This window comes from Tiliqua scincoides, chromosome 12 (genome assembly GCF_035046505.1).
Source record: "Tiliqua scincoides isolate rTilSci1 chromosome 12, rTilSci1.hap2, whole genome shotgun sequence".
Lineage (NCBI taxonomy): Eukaryota > Metazoa > Chordata > Lepidosauria > Squamata > Scincidae > Tiliqua > Tiliqua scincoides.
The window spans coordinates 18087735-18105380 of record NC_089832.1 but is presented as its reverse complement, the minus strand read 5'-3'; the positions used below and the strand labels follow the sequence as shown (position 1 = coordinate 18105380).

The window sequence follows — 17646 nt, the reverse complement described above, 5'->3', positions numbered from 1 at the left end:
TCCCTGCCGGCTCCACCCAGCCATCAAGAAGCAGTTTTTCCCTGTATCCAAATAAAGCCAAGAATTTGTTTCTCCTAACTGAGGCAGTTGCAGAAAATGGGGAAAAGCTGGAAGGTTCACCCCGGGGCAAGAGAGGCCAGAAATCCCTCTCCGTCACGTCAAGCCACTGGAATCATCCCAGACCCGAGTGGTTAAGCATGGCATCAAATGAACAATGGTGCTCTCGGAAAAGACTGTTTGGTTCTGAGTGTAAATCATTTAAATTTTTATCTCGAGGTTGAGACAAATATTTATTTCAGTTGAATAAACTGGCAGGAGAGATTATTTATGAGGGCATTTTGGGAACTAAACAGAAAAAGAGCAGGGCCATCATCCATCTGTCATCATATGGTAGGCTGAAGAGAACAGTTTTGAGGCTTGGAGATGGCCGTGTTCCTTCTGAGATGGAAGGAAGGGAGGGGATCAGCATGTCACCATTCAGCAGAGTTTCAAGAACTGGTGGGACTGTGGTGCTGGAGGTGGGACCCCAGAACGGTGCCCCTATCATGGAAACAGACATTCATCAGGGAAGGAATTGACACATTTATTGTCTTTTTCACAGGGTTCCAAAACCTACAGTTTGAAGCAGGTCACCTCACCCTCTCTGAGACGATGGCCAACTGTGGGGGCAGAGGCGTAACACACTGCTCCAGCACCCAGGGCAGTGATGTCCAGCAGCGGACCCAGCGCTGGCCAAATGGGGCAAATGCCCTGGGCACAGTTCCCGCGCTACTTTAGGACTGCATGGGAAGCCTCAGTGAGGCTCCAATGTGGTCGGAAACTGCACTTCTGGTTTCTGGAAGTGCAGTTTAAGACCGTGGGGAAGCATTCTAATGTTTCTCCAGTCGCTCCTAGGGTCATGTGAGGCTCCATCGCGCTTTGGAGATAGAGGGTGGCTTTGCACGCAGGGGGGCGGCATTTCACAGGGGGCGGTTTAACGGACCTTTGCCCTGGGAGCAGAGAGGGGGGCGTCTGCCACTGGTGATGTCATGATGTCATGTGACATTGTGTCAAGTGACACCACTTCTGGGTGATGGAGGAGGGTCACTCACTGTCTAGCTTTACACTCCCTCCCCCGTTCCTTCTCCAGTGAAAGCTCCCCTTGCCCCTAACACTGGAGCAACCTCTGCCACCAGCCTGCAATATTGGCTCTTCTAGGCACTGTCAGCTGATTTCAAGTCTGGAGTGATCAGGCTCTGCAAAGCTCGGGCCTCCAAAGTGGCTTCTTGATCTGAGCCATTTGTCTTTGGCATGAGGGTACAGCCTAAGCTCCTGTTGCCTTTTTCCTGATGGCTGCCCTGCATCTTGACCCCACCTGCCCCCAATCCCTCTGGTTGCTGCTCTGGGACTTGACCCCTGCCTGGTTTGGGTCAACTGGGCTACTTGGATGCACAGAGAGCTCCCTAGGGCCTTGATCTGAAGCCCTATGATAGCTACCAAATAAGGAATGAACATCCTATGTGAACTCTCAGAAACCTTTCAAATATCAGCTCTGATTGCATGTCAGATGGGGCAGGTGCTAGGAGAAAAAAAAAATGAGAGCGACAGGTTCTTGAACCTGGCCTCCTGACATGAGCGTGACGACTGAGTGAGAACACACCCTAGAAATGGTTCAGAGAGCCCCCTGGTCAAATCTTTCTTTCTCTGTTCCAATTGGTTATGACAGGTGGGTGAATCAAGCCTCCACTGGAGCCCCAGCACTGGATTGAAGACGCAGAGGGAGACGGGTGAAAGAGTAACCCCTAACCCTGACCAAGCTGCCACGTTGCTCAGTCACGGCCCTCCCCATCTCCCTCAAAGAACATGAGAAGAACCCTTCTGGATCCTGCATCTCACAGTGGCCCACGAGATGCTTCTGGGAGCACATGGACAACAGCTACCTGTGTCCCTTGGCCACTCCTTTGCATCGGGCATTCAGAGAAATGCTCCCTCTCAAAGCCGGAGGTTGGGTTGCCTACAGCTTTACAGCAGAAACTGTGGCCTCAGCTGGTGCCTGTGAGAGGCTCAGAGGTCCCAGAACATGCTTGCAACTCGGAGTGTCTCATGCAGTGAATGAGGACATGGAGATGGACCTCAAGACCCTGGCGCTCGAGAGCACGTCTGTGCTGCACAGCTGAAGCCCCAGCACAAAGTGAAACTGCTGAGGTCGACTTTTCTCCCTCCAAACATTCCAGCTCCACTCCAAGCATCCTTGCAACCAAGCCAGATTCCTGGCTCTGACAGGGAAACAACCGACAACAGGCCCAGGGTTTTTAAAAACCCAGCCCTGAGCCAGACCACATTTTTTCGGTTCAGTTGGCAACCCTGCTCTCCGCCAATCTGTTCTGGGTTCCAGTTAAGCCCTGGCTAAGGCGATGATGGATGATTTCATTGTTCTAGCGCTGACAACGGACTAAGCAAACTCACCTGGCCAGCAGGCTCTACTGTGCTTGCATGAAATGAGGGGGTGGAGTCACTCCATCAAAGGCGATTTATTTTTCTTTTTTTAAAAAATCCAAAGGAATTAAAAAGAGCCACCTCTTGACGTTCCTTTGGGCAAAAATGAATGTCTGGCTGGAGGCCGGAAGGGGCTGCAGGCTACACCACTGGCCTGCTTGCATTCATTAGCTGTACATGGAGAAGGGACGACAACAGATCGCCCCTTTTCTAATAAAGGTCTGGCAGGAGATCTGGTCTAGAGGGTAGAGCCTCCATTTGCCTGAAGATAACATCCACAAGGTCGCCGGTTCGAGGCCACCGGCACCGTAAGACCTTGAAGCAGCTGACAAGCCGAGTTATTTGCTTTGAGCGTGGGAGGATGGAGGCCAGATCAGAACGAAACATCTGAATTGTTGTGGCTCTTGAAAGATAGAGCCTTCTTTCAATTGTAAAAATCCCTACGGGGATTTAAATTAGCCTGCCTATGTAAACCGCCTTGAATAAAGTCTTGAATAAAGACCAAGAAAGGCGGTATATAAATACCTGTATTATTATTATTATTATAAATGTAAGTGGGTTGGGGCAGAGCCTGTGGGCAAACTGCCTGTAGAAAATCATATTATAAGAAGAGCCCCCGTGGATCAGGCCCAAGGCCCATCCAGCTTCCACTCTTTTGCAGTGATCTACCAAACGCCTCAGGGAGCAGGCCTTTTCCTGCCCTTGACAGCACCCTGAATCCACTGCTCAAGGCCGGGGGCTCTTCTTTCCTTGTGGCAGGGGGAGCACCTTCGCCTTTCCTTCCTTTCTGCTTCCTACCCCACCAATGTGATTAGAATAGATTTCTATTCAGGAAAAGAAAGGCAAACCCTGCCTGGGCCCCACCAAACCTGCTCTCATTTAAGCCATCTGGAAAGCGATTTTCCTGGGACTGTTTCCAAGAGCAGAGAGCATTTCTGGGCCCTGAGTGTGTCTATTTTGACACTCGGTGATGATTTCCTAGGGCGACACATCTTCGGCACGGGACAGTTTTCAAGTTCAGGGCTATCTCTCGTCTAACATTCCGATGCCTCAATTTTCTCTTCTGTCAATCTTCTGTTGTCACATGATTATTACCCATTGCTGGTGAGATGGCTGAGTCCGTTACCTGCTTCTGGCTAGCCTGCTTCTACCTGCACCTAGTCCACTACCTGCTTCTGGCTAGCCCAAGAGCTCTTGCTGTCTACAGCAGTGGGTCAAATGTTGACACCCTCCCAAGCAGCAGACCAGCCTCTGTTTCCATTGCTTCTCCCCCTTCCCCTCTAAAAGGAAGAGCAATTCAGAGGAAGAGGAGAATGAAGTCTATAAGTGACTTAAATGATGTAAGTGAAGCCTCCCCCTTTACTTGGGGGAAAAATTGTTATTTAAATCCTGTTTCTAGATAAGAAAGCCAAAGGCCATCCAGTGCTCTGAAGGGTCTCGGGATGAAAGTTGCTTACCTGGAGTGAGATCTGGACTTGCTGAGCGCTTTGCTGATGGCTGACGAGGTTGAGCGCTGCCTTTGCGCTATGGGTTTCATTTTCTGAAAGACAAAAGGGCAGATACATTGGCTAAGCCTGGACCACCATCACTCCAACTCCTTCCTCTTCAGAGCTGGACCACACTTGCAAGAAAACCCAAGAACTTCCGAAGAGCCTTGCTGGCTCTGAGCAAAGGCCCATCTCGTTTCATACTCCATTTCCCATAGTGGCCAATCAGACACCCTTACAGAGCCCAGATCAGCAAAGCTCAGCCCTGTTGTTGCCCCCAGTAACAGGTACTGCAAGGTAGAGTGCCTCTGGATTTGGGAGCTTCATGCTGCCATCATGACTGATAAACAAGGATTGATCCATGCATACTTCTCCATGCATTTGTCCAACCTCGTTTTAAAGTCATCTTAGTGGCCATCACTACATCTTATGGCAACAAATCCTGCAATCTAATAATGTAATGCTAAGAAGCCCTTTCTCCAGTCTGAATCTCCTACCAATCAATTTCAATGGACAACTGAAAGTTCTATTGTCATGAAGGGAGAAAACCTTCTCTATCTATCCCCATTTCCTCCACCCTATTTTATAAACCTCCTCATGTCCTCTCTAATTTAGCAATGTTGAAAATTTATACCTTTGGAAAACCCCTTCACTATCAATGTTTTTGTCCAAGAAACCAGTGCATGGCAGCATATGCAATTTTCCTTTCTCCTGGAAAACAGAAATCCTTGTCAATGTCATGATGATCACCCAGAATCTACCATGAGCTCCTGAATTTCCTTTTGCCTGCCACTGTTGTTATGTAAGATAACACCCTACGGTTTAGGCCAGCAATTTTCAACCTTTTTCATCTCATGGCTCACTGAGGAAGTGCTAAAATGGTCAACATTTTTGGACGATTGATATGGCACACCTCACTGCCAGTCAGGTGTATTCATTCCGTAAAATCCATTATGGGGTACAAGCCATGATGTGTATGCGCAACCTCCTGATTTTAGAAATGGGCTATGTCACAATTACTGATGCAAGGGAGGGCACCAGGATGAGGTCTCTTGTTATCTGGTGTGCTCCTTGGAGCATTTGGTGGGCCGCTGTGAGATACAGGAAGCTGGAATAGATGGGCCTATGGCCTGATCCAGGATCCCCCAATGGCCCTACTGTGGCACACCTGTGGACCATTCGCACCACACCAGTGTGCCATGGCACAGTGTTCGGAAATAGCTGATTTAGGGCACAACCCTAACCAGGTCTACTCAGTAATAAGTCCTATTTTGTTCAATGGGGCTTACTCAGGAAAGTATGGTTAGGATTGCAGCCTTAAGCTATCTGGTAACTATAATAGCTGTTTTCTTGCACCTGAAATATATGGTACAGCTAGGTACAACTAGCTGTACACAGTTAGTGTTACTACAACTAGCAGACATTAATTTAATCTTAGCAGTGTGCTCAGCACTGCGCAGAAATAATACAATATCTGTTCAGAGCAATGAGGTTTTGCCTGAGGGTGTATAATACTCCACCATTCAGATGAAAAACAAATTGGGCTTTATTGATGATCTCGGGGGTGATGCTTCCTAACTTACCTGTGTGCTGCTTTTGAATACAAACAGAAAGAGTGCCAAAATTCAGATCAATGTTCTGTTGGGTTCAGTGACATGAACACCCAGCAAATAAATATTAATAGGGGGAAAACCAAGCACGGTCTGGAAGTGATCACCACAAACTGGAGGTTCACGTTTTGCCAAAGCCAGATGACTCTGCTAACATTCTTTATGGAAAAGGCAACAAGATTTTGAACTAAAGTGTTTCTTTATTAACCACACTTTAATCTTCCTGCCTTTACTCCCAAGAGCAGAAGACGTTCTACACAGAGAGATATCTTTATTACAACCTTACAAAGATAGATTGAGAGTCCTGAGCAGCTGTTCTCTGTGCTCATGCTCTATATGTGCTGATAGTGTTCAACATGCATGCCCCTGAGTCCTCTTGGTACACCAAACTTTCACATGTTGAGGTTCCATTGCACAGAGTTCTGTGCATGCCCACTTAAGCGCTTGCATACTCTATTTTCACAACCCATGCACTTCATTTTTTCACACATTCACAACCTGTTAGTACACATACACTTTGGCTTCTGTGTGGACAGTATTTTCATGAGACTGTAGCCTGCACCTCATATCATGTTCTGCAGGGCTTCTGTGATTTGTCAAACCTGATCCAATGAGACTCAAACCTGATCCAATGAGACTCAAACCTGATCCAATCATTCAAAAGGGACTTCAGTCCAGCAGGTCTTTGTCCAGACCCCAACATTGGCCTTCAATGGGTCTGCACTAGCTGGGAACGGAACTCAGAACTTCCACAACAGCACATGAGAATTTGACCACTGGATGAGCACTGCAATGTGCAGGAAATCCTGGAAGAGATTTTGCACTGGAAGAGACAGGAATTGATATGGCCTATCAAGACAACAAGGAGCTGCTTGCAAGGAGGGTGGAAAAGAACGAAGCAAATTGGAAACTTTCTCCAGCATGTATCAGTCTGACTTGCTGTCATCTTCCATGCAAACTCACATATGCACATGTCTTTAATACGAGGCATTCTGGGTTCCTTTCTAGAGGAACGAATTGGGTGTGCAGCCTATTTTCAGTTGCCACAGGCTGTTTTTTGACCACTGATTTTTATAGGGGGAGTCAACCATGCTGATGCAATTCTCCCAAGGATATGAATGAGTGTCTGTTGGCTTCCCTTGCTATGAAATAATACTGCTGTGGGCTAAAGAGCCTCTTGGTCTGCAGGACAATGTCACACCAGAAGACTGGTTAGGGCATACTTGGAACAGAGCAATTCCATCTTTGTTCTGAACTTCTCCAAGGAGGCAGTTTCCTCCACAATAAAGATCCGCATTAGATTCAAAACAGCAGGCAGGGGACAGTTCTTCTCATGCTAATTTACATACCACAGACCTAGTACTAAGTTGCAGAGGACTCTTGGTGGTCACTGCAGAAAAGTGCCCCGGTGCCATCCCGTCATCCTGGCCTGTTCAGGTTCTCTCTGCAGCGCATGCCATCTGGCCCATGGTGGGCACCAAGAGGCCCTGCCCTAATCAATATCATAACTCATCATTGCAAATGAGTCCTGAACTGCTGCCTAATTGCCAGCTCAGAACGTGGCTCCAGAACTTTTGCCGCCCACCTGCGAAGCATCTGTCCCTGTCTATGAAGCAGGCGAGACAGACCTCTGGGCTCAGGAGGGCGTACCTGCCCCCTTGCAGCACATCTCCCACCCCCAAGGAGTGCTTGTGCAGGAGGACGCTGTCCCAGCTCACATTAACCAGGCCTTTGAATTCCCAGCACCTCTCAGAGGGACGCAGCCTGCCCTCCCTTCTGTTACCACAGCGACGGGTCCACATTTACTCAAACACACTTCCCTGGTTCTTGAAAATCTGCAATACTCTGCACTGTGTTTGCGCATTACTCATCCCGAGGCTGCCAATTCCAGCTTTGTATTTCTTGGCAGGGGGAAACTTGAGAGCCTAATAAGCTTCATTCCAAAGCCATGTATGGCCTGACGCTATCAGTGCGGCCTGGTGGAGTGGTCCAGGATTCCTTCTTCGCTGTGATCTTGGCACCAAGCTCCGATATGATTAGCCAGGCCATGAAGCAAGCAGAGAGCGCACAGAAACAGCCCGACACACCTGCCCTGCTCAGGGCAGCAAAAGTGGTCCGACACGATAGGGACAGAGCAGGTCTCAAGTCAGGCTGGCAGAGGGTCTGGCTCAAGGACACATTCCTAGCTTGTTCCTAGCTCTCAGAGGCCGTTGCTTAGTAGTGCCTGCCTTCCTGAGCTAAACGGAATTTGGAGAAAGGGGCTTGTGTGCACCACACAGCCTGTCACATGGCAAAGAGTGTGCGCTGGATGAGTTCCACAACTTGGCTTCTAGGGCATGCGCAAGGCAGTTTGGGTACACACAGGAAGTGACAATGACACTCCTTGCTTTTGCTCCACATGTCTCAATTTTAATTCAAGTCACCTGGCCCAAATTCTGGCATTACACAGAACTTGCACGCACAATGTCCAGAAGAAAAGGGAGGAAAAATGAACTGTCCCTGTGGTCAGTTGGCAATCTGAACAAAAGTTGGTGCATGCATTTCCTTGAATGTAGGCTTATAAAATGAACTTTAAAGGCACAAAGAACTTAAGAAGAGCCCTGCTGGATCAGGCCAAAGGGGGTCCATCTAGTCCAGCTTCCTGTATCTCACAGCGGCCCATCAGATGCCTCAGAGAGTACTCAAAACAACAAGAGACCTGCATCCAGGTACCACTCCCTGACATCTGGCATTCTAAGGTAGACTACTTCTAAAACCAGGAGATTGCACATACCCATCATGGCTTGTAACCTGTGATGGACTTTTCCTCCATAAAGCTGCACAATCCCACTTGAAAGGCATCTAGGTGGGACATAGGTTGGACATGCATGAAATCCCACTTGAAAGGCATCTAGGTGATCAGACACCATCACCACATCATGTGGCAAGGAGTTCCACAGATTAATAACGGAAATTAATAACAGAGGCAGAAGAAGTTTGTCCAGTCTGAAGGAACAAAGCATGAGCTTAAAGTGGATTTATAGCTAAAAAGTTTTGACAGGGAATGGTTTTCCAAGCTGCTTTCTCATCTCCATTTGACATTTTTATTAATTGGGGTGGCCCCCAATTTCCCCCCCCCCATTTTTTCCAGCATCCCTAAAGGACACTCTTTGAAGGAAATGGTTTTCTTTTTCCTTCCAAGTAACGGGAGATTCTCTGTTTGTTTAAAAATGTCCCCAAAACTCCAACGTGGGAGGGGCGGAACTCATCTGCCAACAGCCCCTCTGTTTGTTTATTGTTGACCCTTTTTTTCCTTGGAGCTGTGATGAAGAGACGCCTTCAACTCTCACCAGCTTCCTTTTCCCTCCCAAGAACTATTTATGCCAACAAGGTTATCCTTAAGATTTCAGAAAGGAAAACAGTCAGATAGTTAAAAACAGGCCCTCTAAATGACAACCAAGCAGCTGCCAATGAACCAGAGACGATAATCCAAGCCTGGATGCCCTAGTGGCTGTTCTGCCGTTGAATAATTTGGACACTTCGGTCTGAAAAAGAACCAAATGCACATTTAGAGGGTATTCCAGATTTTCAGGGCTAGGACATAGGTTTGGTCTGTTTTGTATACGGTCCCATGTTCCAGAAGGAACACCTTGGAGCCCAGTCCTGTGTGGATGTGCCCCCCCCCAACTGCAATGTCCGGCAGATCCTATGTTCTGTCACAGTGGAGAGGTTGGTCGAGGGGGTGAGAGGTTCTGGCTGCCACACAGCTCCTTGTGGGACTCCTCTGAGCAACGCCAGCTCTGAGGCCGGCATAGCACTTTGCGGCTGTTGTTGGCATACCCTGCTCAGGATGAGGGGGGGTCAGGATCCATCATCTGCTAACTCCACTTTGTTCCATCCTGTCCCACTCCCCTCTCTGCCCTGTTGCAGCCTCTCTGCTGGTGCCGCGTCCCATCTGTGCCCCACTGACAGGGGCGCATGGCTTTCTGGCAACTGGGGTTGCATCTATGCAGCACCCGCTTCTGTGCCAGTGGGGCTGTCTATGTGCTGGCATATGTAGCAGTGTGCTGGCCTTTACCCCCTGATTAGGATTGGGCTGCAACTCACTGATTATTGTAATCAACAAGCAGATTTCTTCACAGTCAGGCAGAAGACAACAAAGCTAGAAGATAAAAGGAACAAGAAAGAAAAAGTCTAAAGGTGACAACTAGCTCCATCACATAATAGAAAGATCTAACTCTTTCGTGGTCATGGAGCTAGAGTGCGTCCGTAAGGAACAAGAAAGAAAAAGTCTAAAGGTGACAACTAGCTCCATCCCATAATAGAAAGATCTAACTCTTTAGTGGTCATGGAGCTAGAGTGTGTCTGTGCATCTCCACACTGCATTCATCCTCTCAGTCCCTCCAGCCTCTACTAAAGTTTCTACCTGTTCAAAGTTTCATGGGTGTAAGAAAGCTGCACAAGTGATAATTATTAAAGGTTACCAAATGGAATTTTTTGTAACAGCTGTAAAGGCTCTGTGCATGTGTGTGTGTGTGTGTGTTTGTGTATGCAGAGAACGTGAACTGTAGTTGTGTGCATAGAAATTATTTTTCAGGCCAAGGAAAATTCTGAAGTGAGGGTTTAAAAAAAATTTTTTTTTAAGAAATTAAACAGCTATTTCATTGGATTTGGCAAAATGGACATATTTGTGTCGCAGCCAACCTTCTTGAGGGATGGAAGAATGTAGCGCCTTCTTTGAGGCCTTAGAGAAACCCATTTTTCTTCCTGTTAGCTCAACCGTCTCCATTTGTAAAAAGGGGGGAGGAGAAATTAGGCGGACCCGCTGAATGGTTTTATGTTGTCATGTGCAGGTTCGAGTGTGGAAGAGCTGCAGTAGATAATGCCAAACTCCCACCCTCGGAGAATGCTGCCCATGTGAACCTGACTGTCAAGGGGCCCTGGTGTGTGTGTGTGTGTCTGCCACAGAATTCCTAGGCATTGCAGGAGGTGCTGGGGCAGACTGCCAATACCTGTGGGCTTATGGTTTGCATAAACTCCCACATGCTCCTGCATATGATGACTGAGAACATTAAGGAGAGCCTTGCTGGGGCAGACCAAAGAAATATCTCAATTGGCATTCTGCTTTCCAAAGGGCAAACCTCCCCATAGAGAAAAATTGCAACCCATAAAATCTATCAAATTGCAACCCAGACAGATCCAACCCATGTTTGAGATGTACCTCCATCCCTATTAGATGGCCTGCCTGCAGAACCCCTGTGTCTGTGAAGCAGGAGCTGCCCATCTATGCAGTTGACGGAGCTGGTTGCCTCAGGCAGCGCATTGGAGGGGGAGGGGAATCCACTGCCTTCCTTCCTCCTCCTCCCGTAAAACATTCCCTGGATTGGAAGAGGAAGTAGCAGGAGAGGAAGTGTGGAGGTGAGGAATGTGTCCTACAGAAAGGGCGGACCATTTGGCCCTCTGCCTAAGGCACCAGGAGGTCTTGGGCTGGATCTGTCGGGGGAACTTGCTTGAAAGCTCTCTGGAGACCTGGTCAATGCTGGAGATTTGGCAGTGCCTTTGTGCTGATCAAATCATGTTGTTTGCAGCTTGCCAGGGGAAGAAAGCGCTCAAAGCAGACAACTTTAGGCATCTGGTTTCCATTAGAATAGAACATTAATCCCTTTATGCCTTATGCGCATCTTGCAACTACATGGTTCGGGTTTGCTAAGGAGCAGTGGGAGAGGCAGCTGATGGGGGGAAAAAGGGGGCTGGTTGGCCTCTTGCAGCACTCAGGCCACAAAAGGGGACTGCCTGCCAAAAAGGGACATTGGGATGAACATTGGCGAGTGCTTTCCACCTGGGCCTTCATTCATCCATATGGAGTGGACCCCCAGAAACCGCAGAAAGAATGTTGCTTTAAATCAGCAAGGAAACCATTTTTGGGTGCAATTTCTTTCAAAAAAAAATGGAGGCCTTTTTTTACTGGATGCAACATTTAGTATTAAGGTAGCACTGTTTTGCTCTTCCCATACATCCTCCTCCTCCTCCTCCTCAAACAACAACAGCAGGGGTGCAATTTTTGTTGGAACTACAGCATGGCAGGAAAGGCGTGAACACTCCCTCTCCTGTGCCATGGTCCCAACCTTGACCAGCCCACTCTGAGATTTGCCGTTTAACTTCGTTCAAAAGCCCAAATAAAACTCTGAGCTATTTCTTGGTGGTGTTATAAACTGTTTAGCAATGGAATTTAATCATTATCAGAACTGTATTCGAATGTTAAAAGAACCTGCTAAATTTTAAAAAATAAGTTTTTTTTTCTCTCTTGGATAGCACATTGTACACTTCCTTCATCCTCCCCACTCAGTTTTGTTTGTTGGTTTATTAACACTACAGGCAGTTTTAAAAGCAGTCCTCAAATCCCCCCACACTCACACATTTCAATGGGAAACACACATTATATTACAGAAAAACATCCTGTTCTCTCTTCAGTTGTTGCCTTTTGCTGTAAACTTAACCCGCCCTGTCTGTTTTTAGAGGGACACATTGTTTTGGGCATCGGATTTGGAAACTTTTCCCCAACACCTCTGACAGCTCTCATTCAAACTGCCTGCTTATTTCCTGAAGGGCATTTAAAAGAGGGAGGTCAATAGACTGCTTAATGGGGATTTATGCATTTTTCACTGAAAGCAGTGCATCCAAGTGCACAGTGTTTCTCAAACTGTGGGTCGGGAGCCAATTTCAGGTGGGTCCCCATTCATTTCAATATTTTATTTTTAATATATTAGACGTGATGCTACCATGGCATGTGACTGCATTTGGGGAAATGTTACAGATCTGTACTTTTAACGGGCTACTCTGTATATGCTTTTAACAATGATAGTCAATGGGGCTTACTCCTGGGCAAGTGTGGATAGGATTGCAGCCTAGGATTGTTAAAAAGTTTCCTGCTTGATGATGTCATTTCCGACAATGACATCATTTCTAGCTTAATGACATCACTTCTGGTGGGTTCCAACAGATTGATATAAAAAGTGGGTCTGAGTGCTAAAAAGTTTGAGAACCACTGATCTAGTTAGATGAGGTCCTGCAAAAGGAGAAGTATTATTCACTTGCTCATCTAGAGAAAGCATCTGTTCATACAGAGAAAAGTAAAATCATATCCCTTGCCTTGCCCTGTATGCACAATCAACATATTATCTGAAAAGGTCTACATAGGTATAAACATAGGTACTTTCACTTGTTTCTTATAGAAATTTGTTGAGCTTCCAATGAAAATTTTCAGGTTTTCTCCTTGGGAAGAATCCTGAAATTCACTTTTTGACATTTCGTTACCAGGCCTTCTGCTTCGAGAGATGTTTCAGAATGTGGGCATCCGCATAATTAGCAGGAAGGCAAAGACCTCCAAGGGATCAGGTGGCATCAGCTGTCATATCTGAAAGCCGTGAGTAGCTGTGGGCAACACTGTGTGTGAGAACCTAGCACTTCATCGTGGAAGGAGCAGAGGATCCCGAGGGAGCTGAGTTTTGGAGCTTGCGTTGCAGAAGTTTGGGGAAGACGTAATGACGTTATCGCATCACCCCACTGAACTTCTGTCCTATCACATGGCTTTTAATGTGATAGGCCCACCTCTAGACCACCTTCCTTTGGTGATCTTCAGCCCTCTCCAGGTGCGGTCAAGTTGTGTTCTCGCAGATGAGCGGCCAAACCACAATCAAACGTGAGAGCGCAAGGTGGCTGGTTCTGGAAAGGGCTGAAGATAGCCGAAGGGAGGCTTTGGTGGTGTGATGACACCCCCTGCTGAGGCTTGTACCCAGTATAGCCCATACTACCCATGCATTGCTGTAGTGATGCCACAGAGAGGGAGAGGGGATTTAGGTGACACCAAAAGAAGCAGCATGCTAGGACCTAACTGGAATCTCCATGGCCAGGAATTTCCTTGCTAGAAGTTTTAAAGTGACTGAAGTAGTGGTGATAGTGACCCAATGATCCCACAAGAGCTGACTTAAAACATCTGGGAGGCCATCCTGGCATGGCATATGAAGCCTCCTGGGGAAAAGAGTGTTGTCAACTGATCTAAAGAAAACCAACCCTTCCTGCTTTCATGCATTTCCCAGCGGCTTATAAAGGCAGCACTCCTCAAGTGGCTCTTTTCAGAGCACGGAGATCTAACATGATCCTCTGCTAAGGTCTGCACACCCTGAAGCACGGCTACAGTGGCCATTTGAAAAGTTGGCAACCTTGGGGAAGAAGAGGGCTGGGCTTGCAACTTTTTTCCCCTGGCAGGTGCTTTATGGCTGAAATGCGCCAGGTGCAGCTTTCACTGTCTTGAAGATGAGATACCACAAAAGCCAAAATTACTGCTTATTAGTTAGTTGTCTGTCAAAGGCGCAGAGGCAGCCCTACACATTTCCTAGCCTTGGAAATGTTTGGTCCCAGGCCAGCACAGAGTAGGTGATGAAGCTTAAGTAAGATGCTTACTTAATCCAGAAGTAAAACCTGTTAAAATCTGTGTGATGCACTTGCAGTAGGCCTGAGAGCTATTTAGCCGGATGGCTATTTTTCCTTTCAGGGGAATGTAAAGGCTGCTTCTGAACTGTCCAGCATTTCTTGCAGCCTGATCTCCTCACTGGAGGTTCCTCAGATGCCCTTGAAAGCCTCCAAGGCAGGGATTCTCAGAGCGTAGATATTGGGGGGGGGGGGGAGATCACAGGCAGCTTGGCACAAATCTGGAATGCCAGTTTTTTGCATGAAGGAGGGCACGATCAATCAGCACAGGAATATCAGTTCAACAAGAGCTGAGCATCCTGGTCTCTTTGCCTGGCACCTGCCCTGCTGTCCTTAGTTCAGCTTCATATTGTCTCCTAGGCAAACGTTGAGTGGGGAGTAGCAAATGTGTTGTGTGTGTATGATTTTTTAAAGAGATTGTTAGCGCAGGTTCCCTCTCCACTCATTTGTGGGTGGCAAATATCAAAAGTCATTGAGGTGATTTTTCAGGTGGCTGTTGGAGTCCGGGCCAGGGCTGTCATTGAGGTTAGCATCATTGGGTCACTGTCAAAGAGCCAGGGTCCTTTGAAGGGCCCAATATCAGGGATGCACTACACTGCGCCAGAGCCCAGGGCAGTGACATCACAATGTCATGTGATGTTGTGACATCATTTCCAAGTTCTCCCCAACTGAGGGGGTGCTAGTGGCTTTGTGCACTCCATTCCCTCTTCTGTGGGGGCTCCCCAAGTCACCCAGAGCACTGCAGACAGGGCACTGCCACTATTGCTCACCGCCTGATATGACTGTATCCAGTGCCCCTGTGGCACCCAGGGCACCTACCCTGTTTTGCCACACCCTGCCCACTGCTGATCTCCTAGACCACCTCCGCTTGAATGTAGTTGACTCTCTTGGTGCCCACCCAGATAGATGGGAGCTCATTCAGATTGCTACAAGACCCCAGTCCTCATTGGGGCAAACTTACCACCACAGAGTGCTGCTCCCAGCTCCCAACCACTGGCAATCATAACATTTTTCCCCTTCCAAGCAACACTTTGTGTCACTGCAGATGGACTGCAGTACAAATTCAAAAGAGGGTAAGTCCTTTTTCCTCCTTTCGCCACTGAACTCCCTCTCCAATGGGCCAAAAGTCTGAACATCCTGCCCCTTGGCCAATTTGGGGGAAGGCCCCAGTGGTCAGAATGTCTGATTTGGACTAGCTCTGGGGTACATGCGTCAGACGCCGACTCAGGTCTTGCCCCCTCCTACATGCACATAGATGCAAAGCACCCACGTGCCTTCTTTAGTCCATTCCCCACAATGAAGAAAGCAAATTAGGTTTTGTAAAAATCTATGGTGATGGTGAGTTGATAAACTTGTTCTGCTTGCATGAGACAAGCTATGGCAAAATCAATGAATGCCACATGGTAAAGGCATAGAAAATGTTTACTGCTGTGCCTAGATGAAGATAGAGGGGTGGAGATAGCTAGGCAGTGGTCCTTGGCTTGAGAACAACAGGGTATGCACCACTGTTCTTTTCATCTGGAAAATACTGGAAGGTATATCTTCATTTGCCCTCCTCCTGTCCTTTTACAAATAAACTGTACCATCCAATTACTCCTATAGTACACCTGAGGTCAAACATGCATGCTTGGAGAGGAACCAGAGCATTCCTAGAGTGTCAGGATGGTGTAATGGTTTGGGAATTGGACTTAGACCTGGAAGATCCAGATTCAAATCCACGCTTTGCCACAAAGCTTCCTGGGCGACCTGGGGCCAGTCACTCTCAGTCTCACCTACCTCTCAGGGCTGTTGTGAGCACAAAAGGAGAGGAGGAACCATGTACACATGATTTTAGAAATGGGTTATGTCAGAATGCCAGATGCAAGGGAGGGCACCAGGATGAGGTCTCTTGTTATCTGGCGTGCTCCCTGGGGCATTTGGTGGGCCGCTGTGAGATACAGGAAGCTGGACTAGATGGGCCTATGGCCTGATCCAGTGGGGCTGTTCTTATGTTCTTACACCACCCTGAGCTCCTTGGAGGAAGGACAGTATAAAAAATAAATATAAATGCTGTTGGGAAATAAATAAATGCTGTTATGGAACAAATTCATAGGGGGGAAAGCATTTTTCCAAACTCACTTCTGCAGTGCCCCCCATGTACATTGTACTCAGTGGGACTCACTTCTGAGTAAACATGCCTAGGCTTGAACTCAGTTTCTTATTTGTACACATCAGATTCAGCGGTTCATCTTTTTCTTTGAACCTTTAAATCATTCTCCAAAAAAGTCCTCTGCCCTTAACCTTTTGTCTCTATAACTTCAGTCACTTTCATTGGCAGCTGGACTTTTCAACACCTGTTTACACCACTTCAGTCACCCTGGAAGAATACCGGCTCTTCCCAGTCAAAAAGTAATGTCTGAAAGGGTGCTGGCGGGTTTGTTTGTATCTGTCACAAAGATACATGTTTTTGGCCCTAAAACCCGGCAGAGTCGCTGCCTGCCTGTGAAGGCAAGACCAAGAGAAACAGACCAACCCAGTAGACAGCAGCTACATGTGTCCCTCCTTGCATAAACTACATAGCAGAATCAGAGCTGTACATCTGGCTGTGTTGGTCTATGGGAGAAGCTGTCCGGTAGCACATAGAGAACTCTTGTGTGCGCAGCTGTCATGCCTCCACTGGTAGAGACGGCAGGCATGTCCTTGTGGCTACACACACTGTCTGGCAAGCATGGAAAGTTAAACGGGGCCGAGTGGAAAAAACAACAGATTGCAAGGGAGCAGCTGGGAATTCAGCACATCCAGAGGCGCGATAAAAATCTAGAGGAATAAGTAAGGACTCAAAACAGAGCTCTCCAGAAGGGTTAAGCGGAGACGGAGCCCACAAGTCATAAACTGAAGGGAAGGGAAGACAAGCAAGTTGGAAAAAATGAAGCAGAGAGGAAGGAATGCAGAGAGGAGAACCAGCTGGGACAGAGGAAGGCACTTCTGTTGAGAAAGGGCACTTCGACCAGCTTCTATCCCGGCCACTGAGCACATCTCCAAATCTGTCCTGTGTCGTGTACTCACCTTGCTCCACTCCTTCGGCCAGGCTCTCAAGCCATCTTCACTTGGCCCCTGTGGCAGGTTGGCTTTCTGCAGAGGAGTCATCCTGAGGACCCGGTGTCAGGGCTTCCGCTTGCACGCATGGCGCTCCCCACAGCTTGCCATGTCCATCTGCTGTCAGGGAAAGCCAGGAGGACCTCCTTGAGACGGCACCATGCGCATTTCAGCAATCCAGCTTACTCTGTAAATCCTGCAAGGGGTGAATGTTTGGATGTCCAGGCTTGGAGCTCAGTGCCAAGTGACTGGAGCAACATAACAGGGCCTGCCTGCTTTTCCTCATCATCCAAGAGAGGAAGGGGGGCGGTTTGCACACACGGAGTAGCTCCTCCTCGTGCTGTCTAAATAAGGACATTTACTCATAGTAAGCTACAGGGTGCCCCATGCTGAAAGCACTACAAAGAGCTCAAAATCGAGCTGGAGAGTGGAGAGTCTAGGATGCTGCCACACCTCCTTTGGGGACTCAGGACTCACAGATACTGACAACCATGTGAGTTCTGTGCCATATGTTCAAAACCCATTCAGAAGAT

At 47.8% G+C, this 17646-nt stretch overlaps 1 protein-coding gene across 2 annotated transcripts in view; it reads right to left on the bottom strand.

The window, feature by feature from the left end:
• Positions 1-17354, bottom strand: part of LOC136663041 (rho GTPase-activating protein 20-like) — a 38938-nt gene extending 21584 nt beyond the window's left edge. For both annotated transcript variants that reach the window (XM_066639939.1, XM_066639940.1), the window contains exons 1-2: positions 17084-17354; positions 3933-4015 (exon numbers count right to left, since the gene is read on the bottom strand). In XM_066639939.1, coding sequence (XP_066496036.1) covers positions 3933-4015; positions 17084-17164 — 164 coding nt within the window. In that variant the 5' untranslated portion in view covers positions 17165-17354. The remainder of the gene's footprint in view (positions 1-3932; positions 4016-17083) is intronic.
• Positions 17355-17646: the final 292 nt, after the last annotated feature.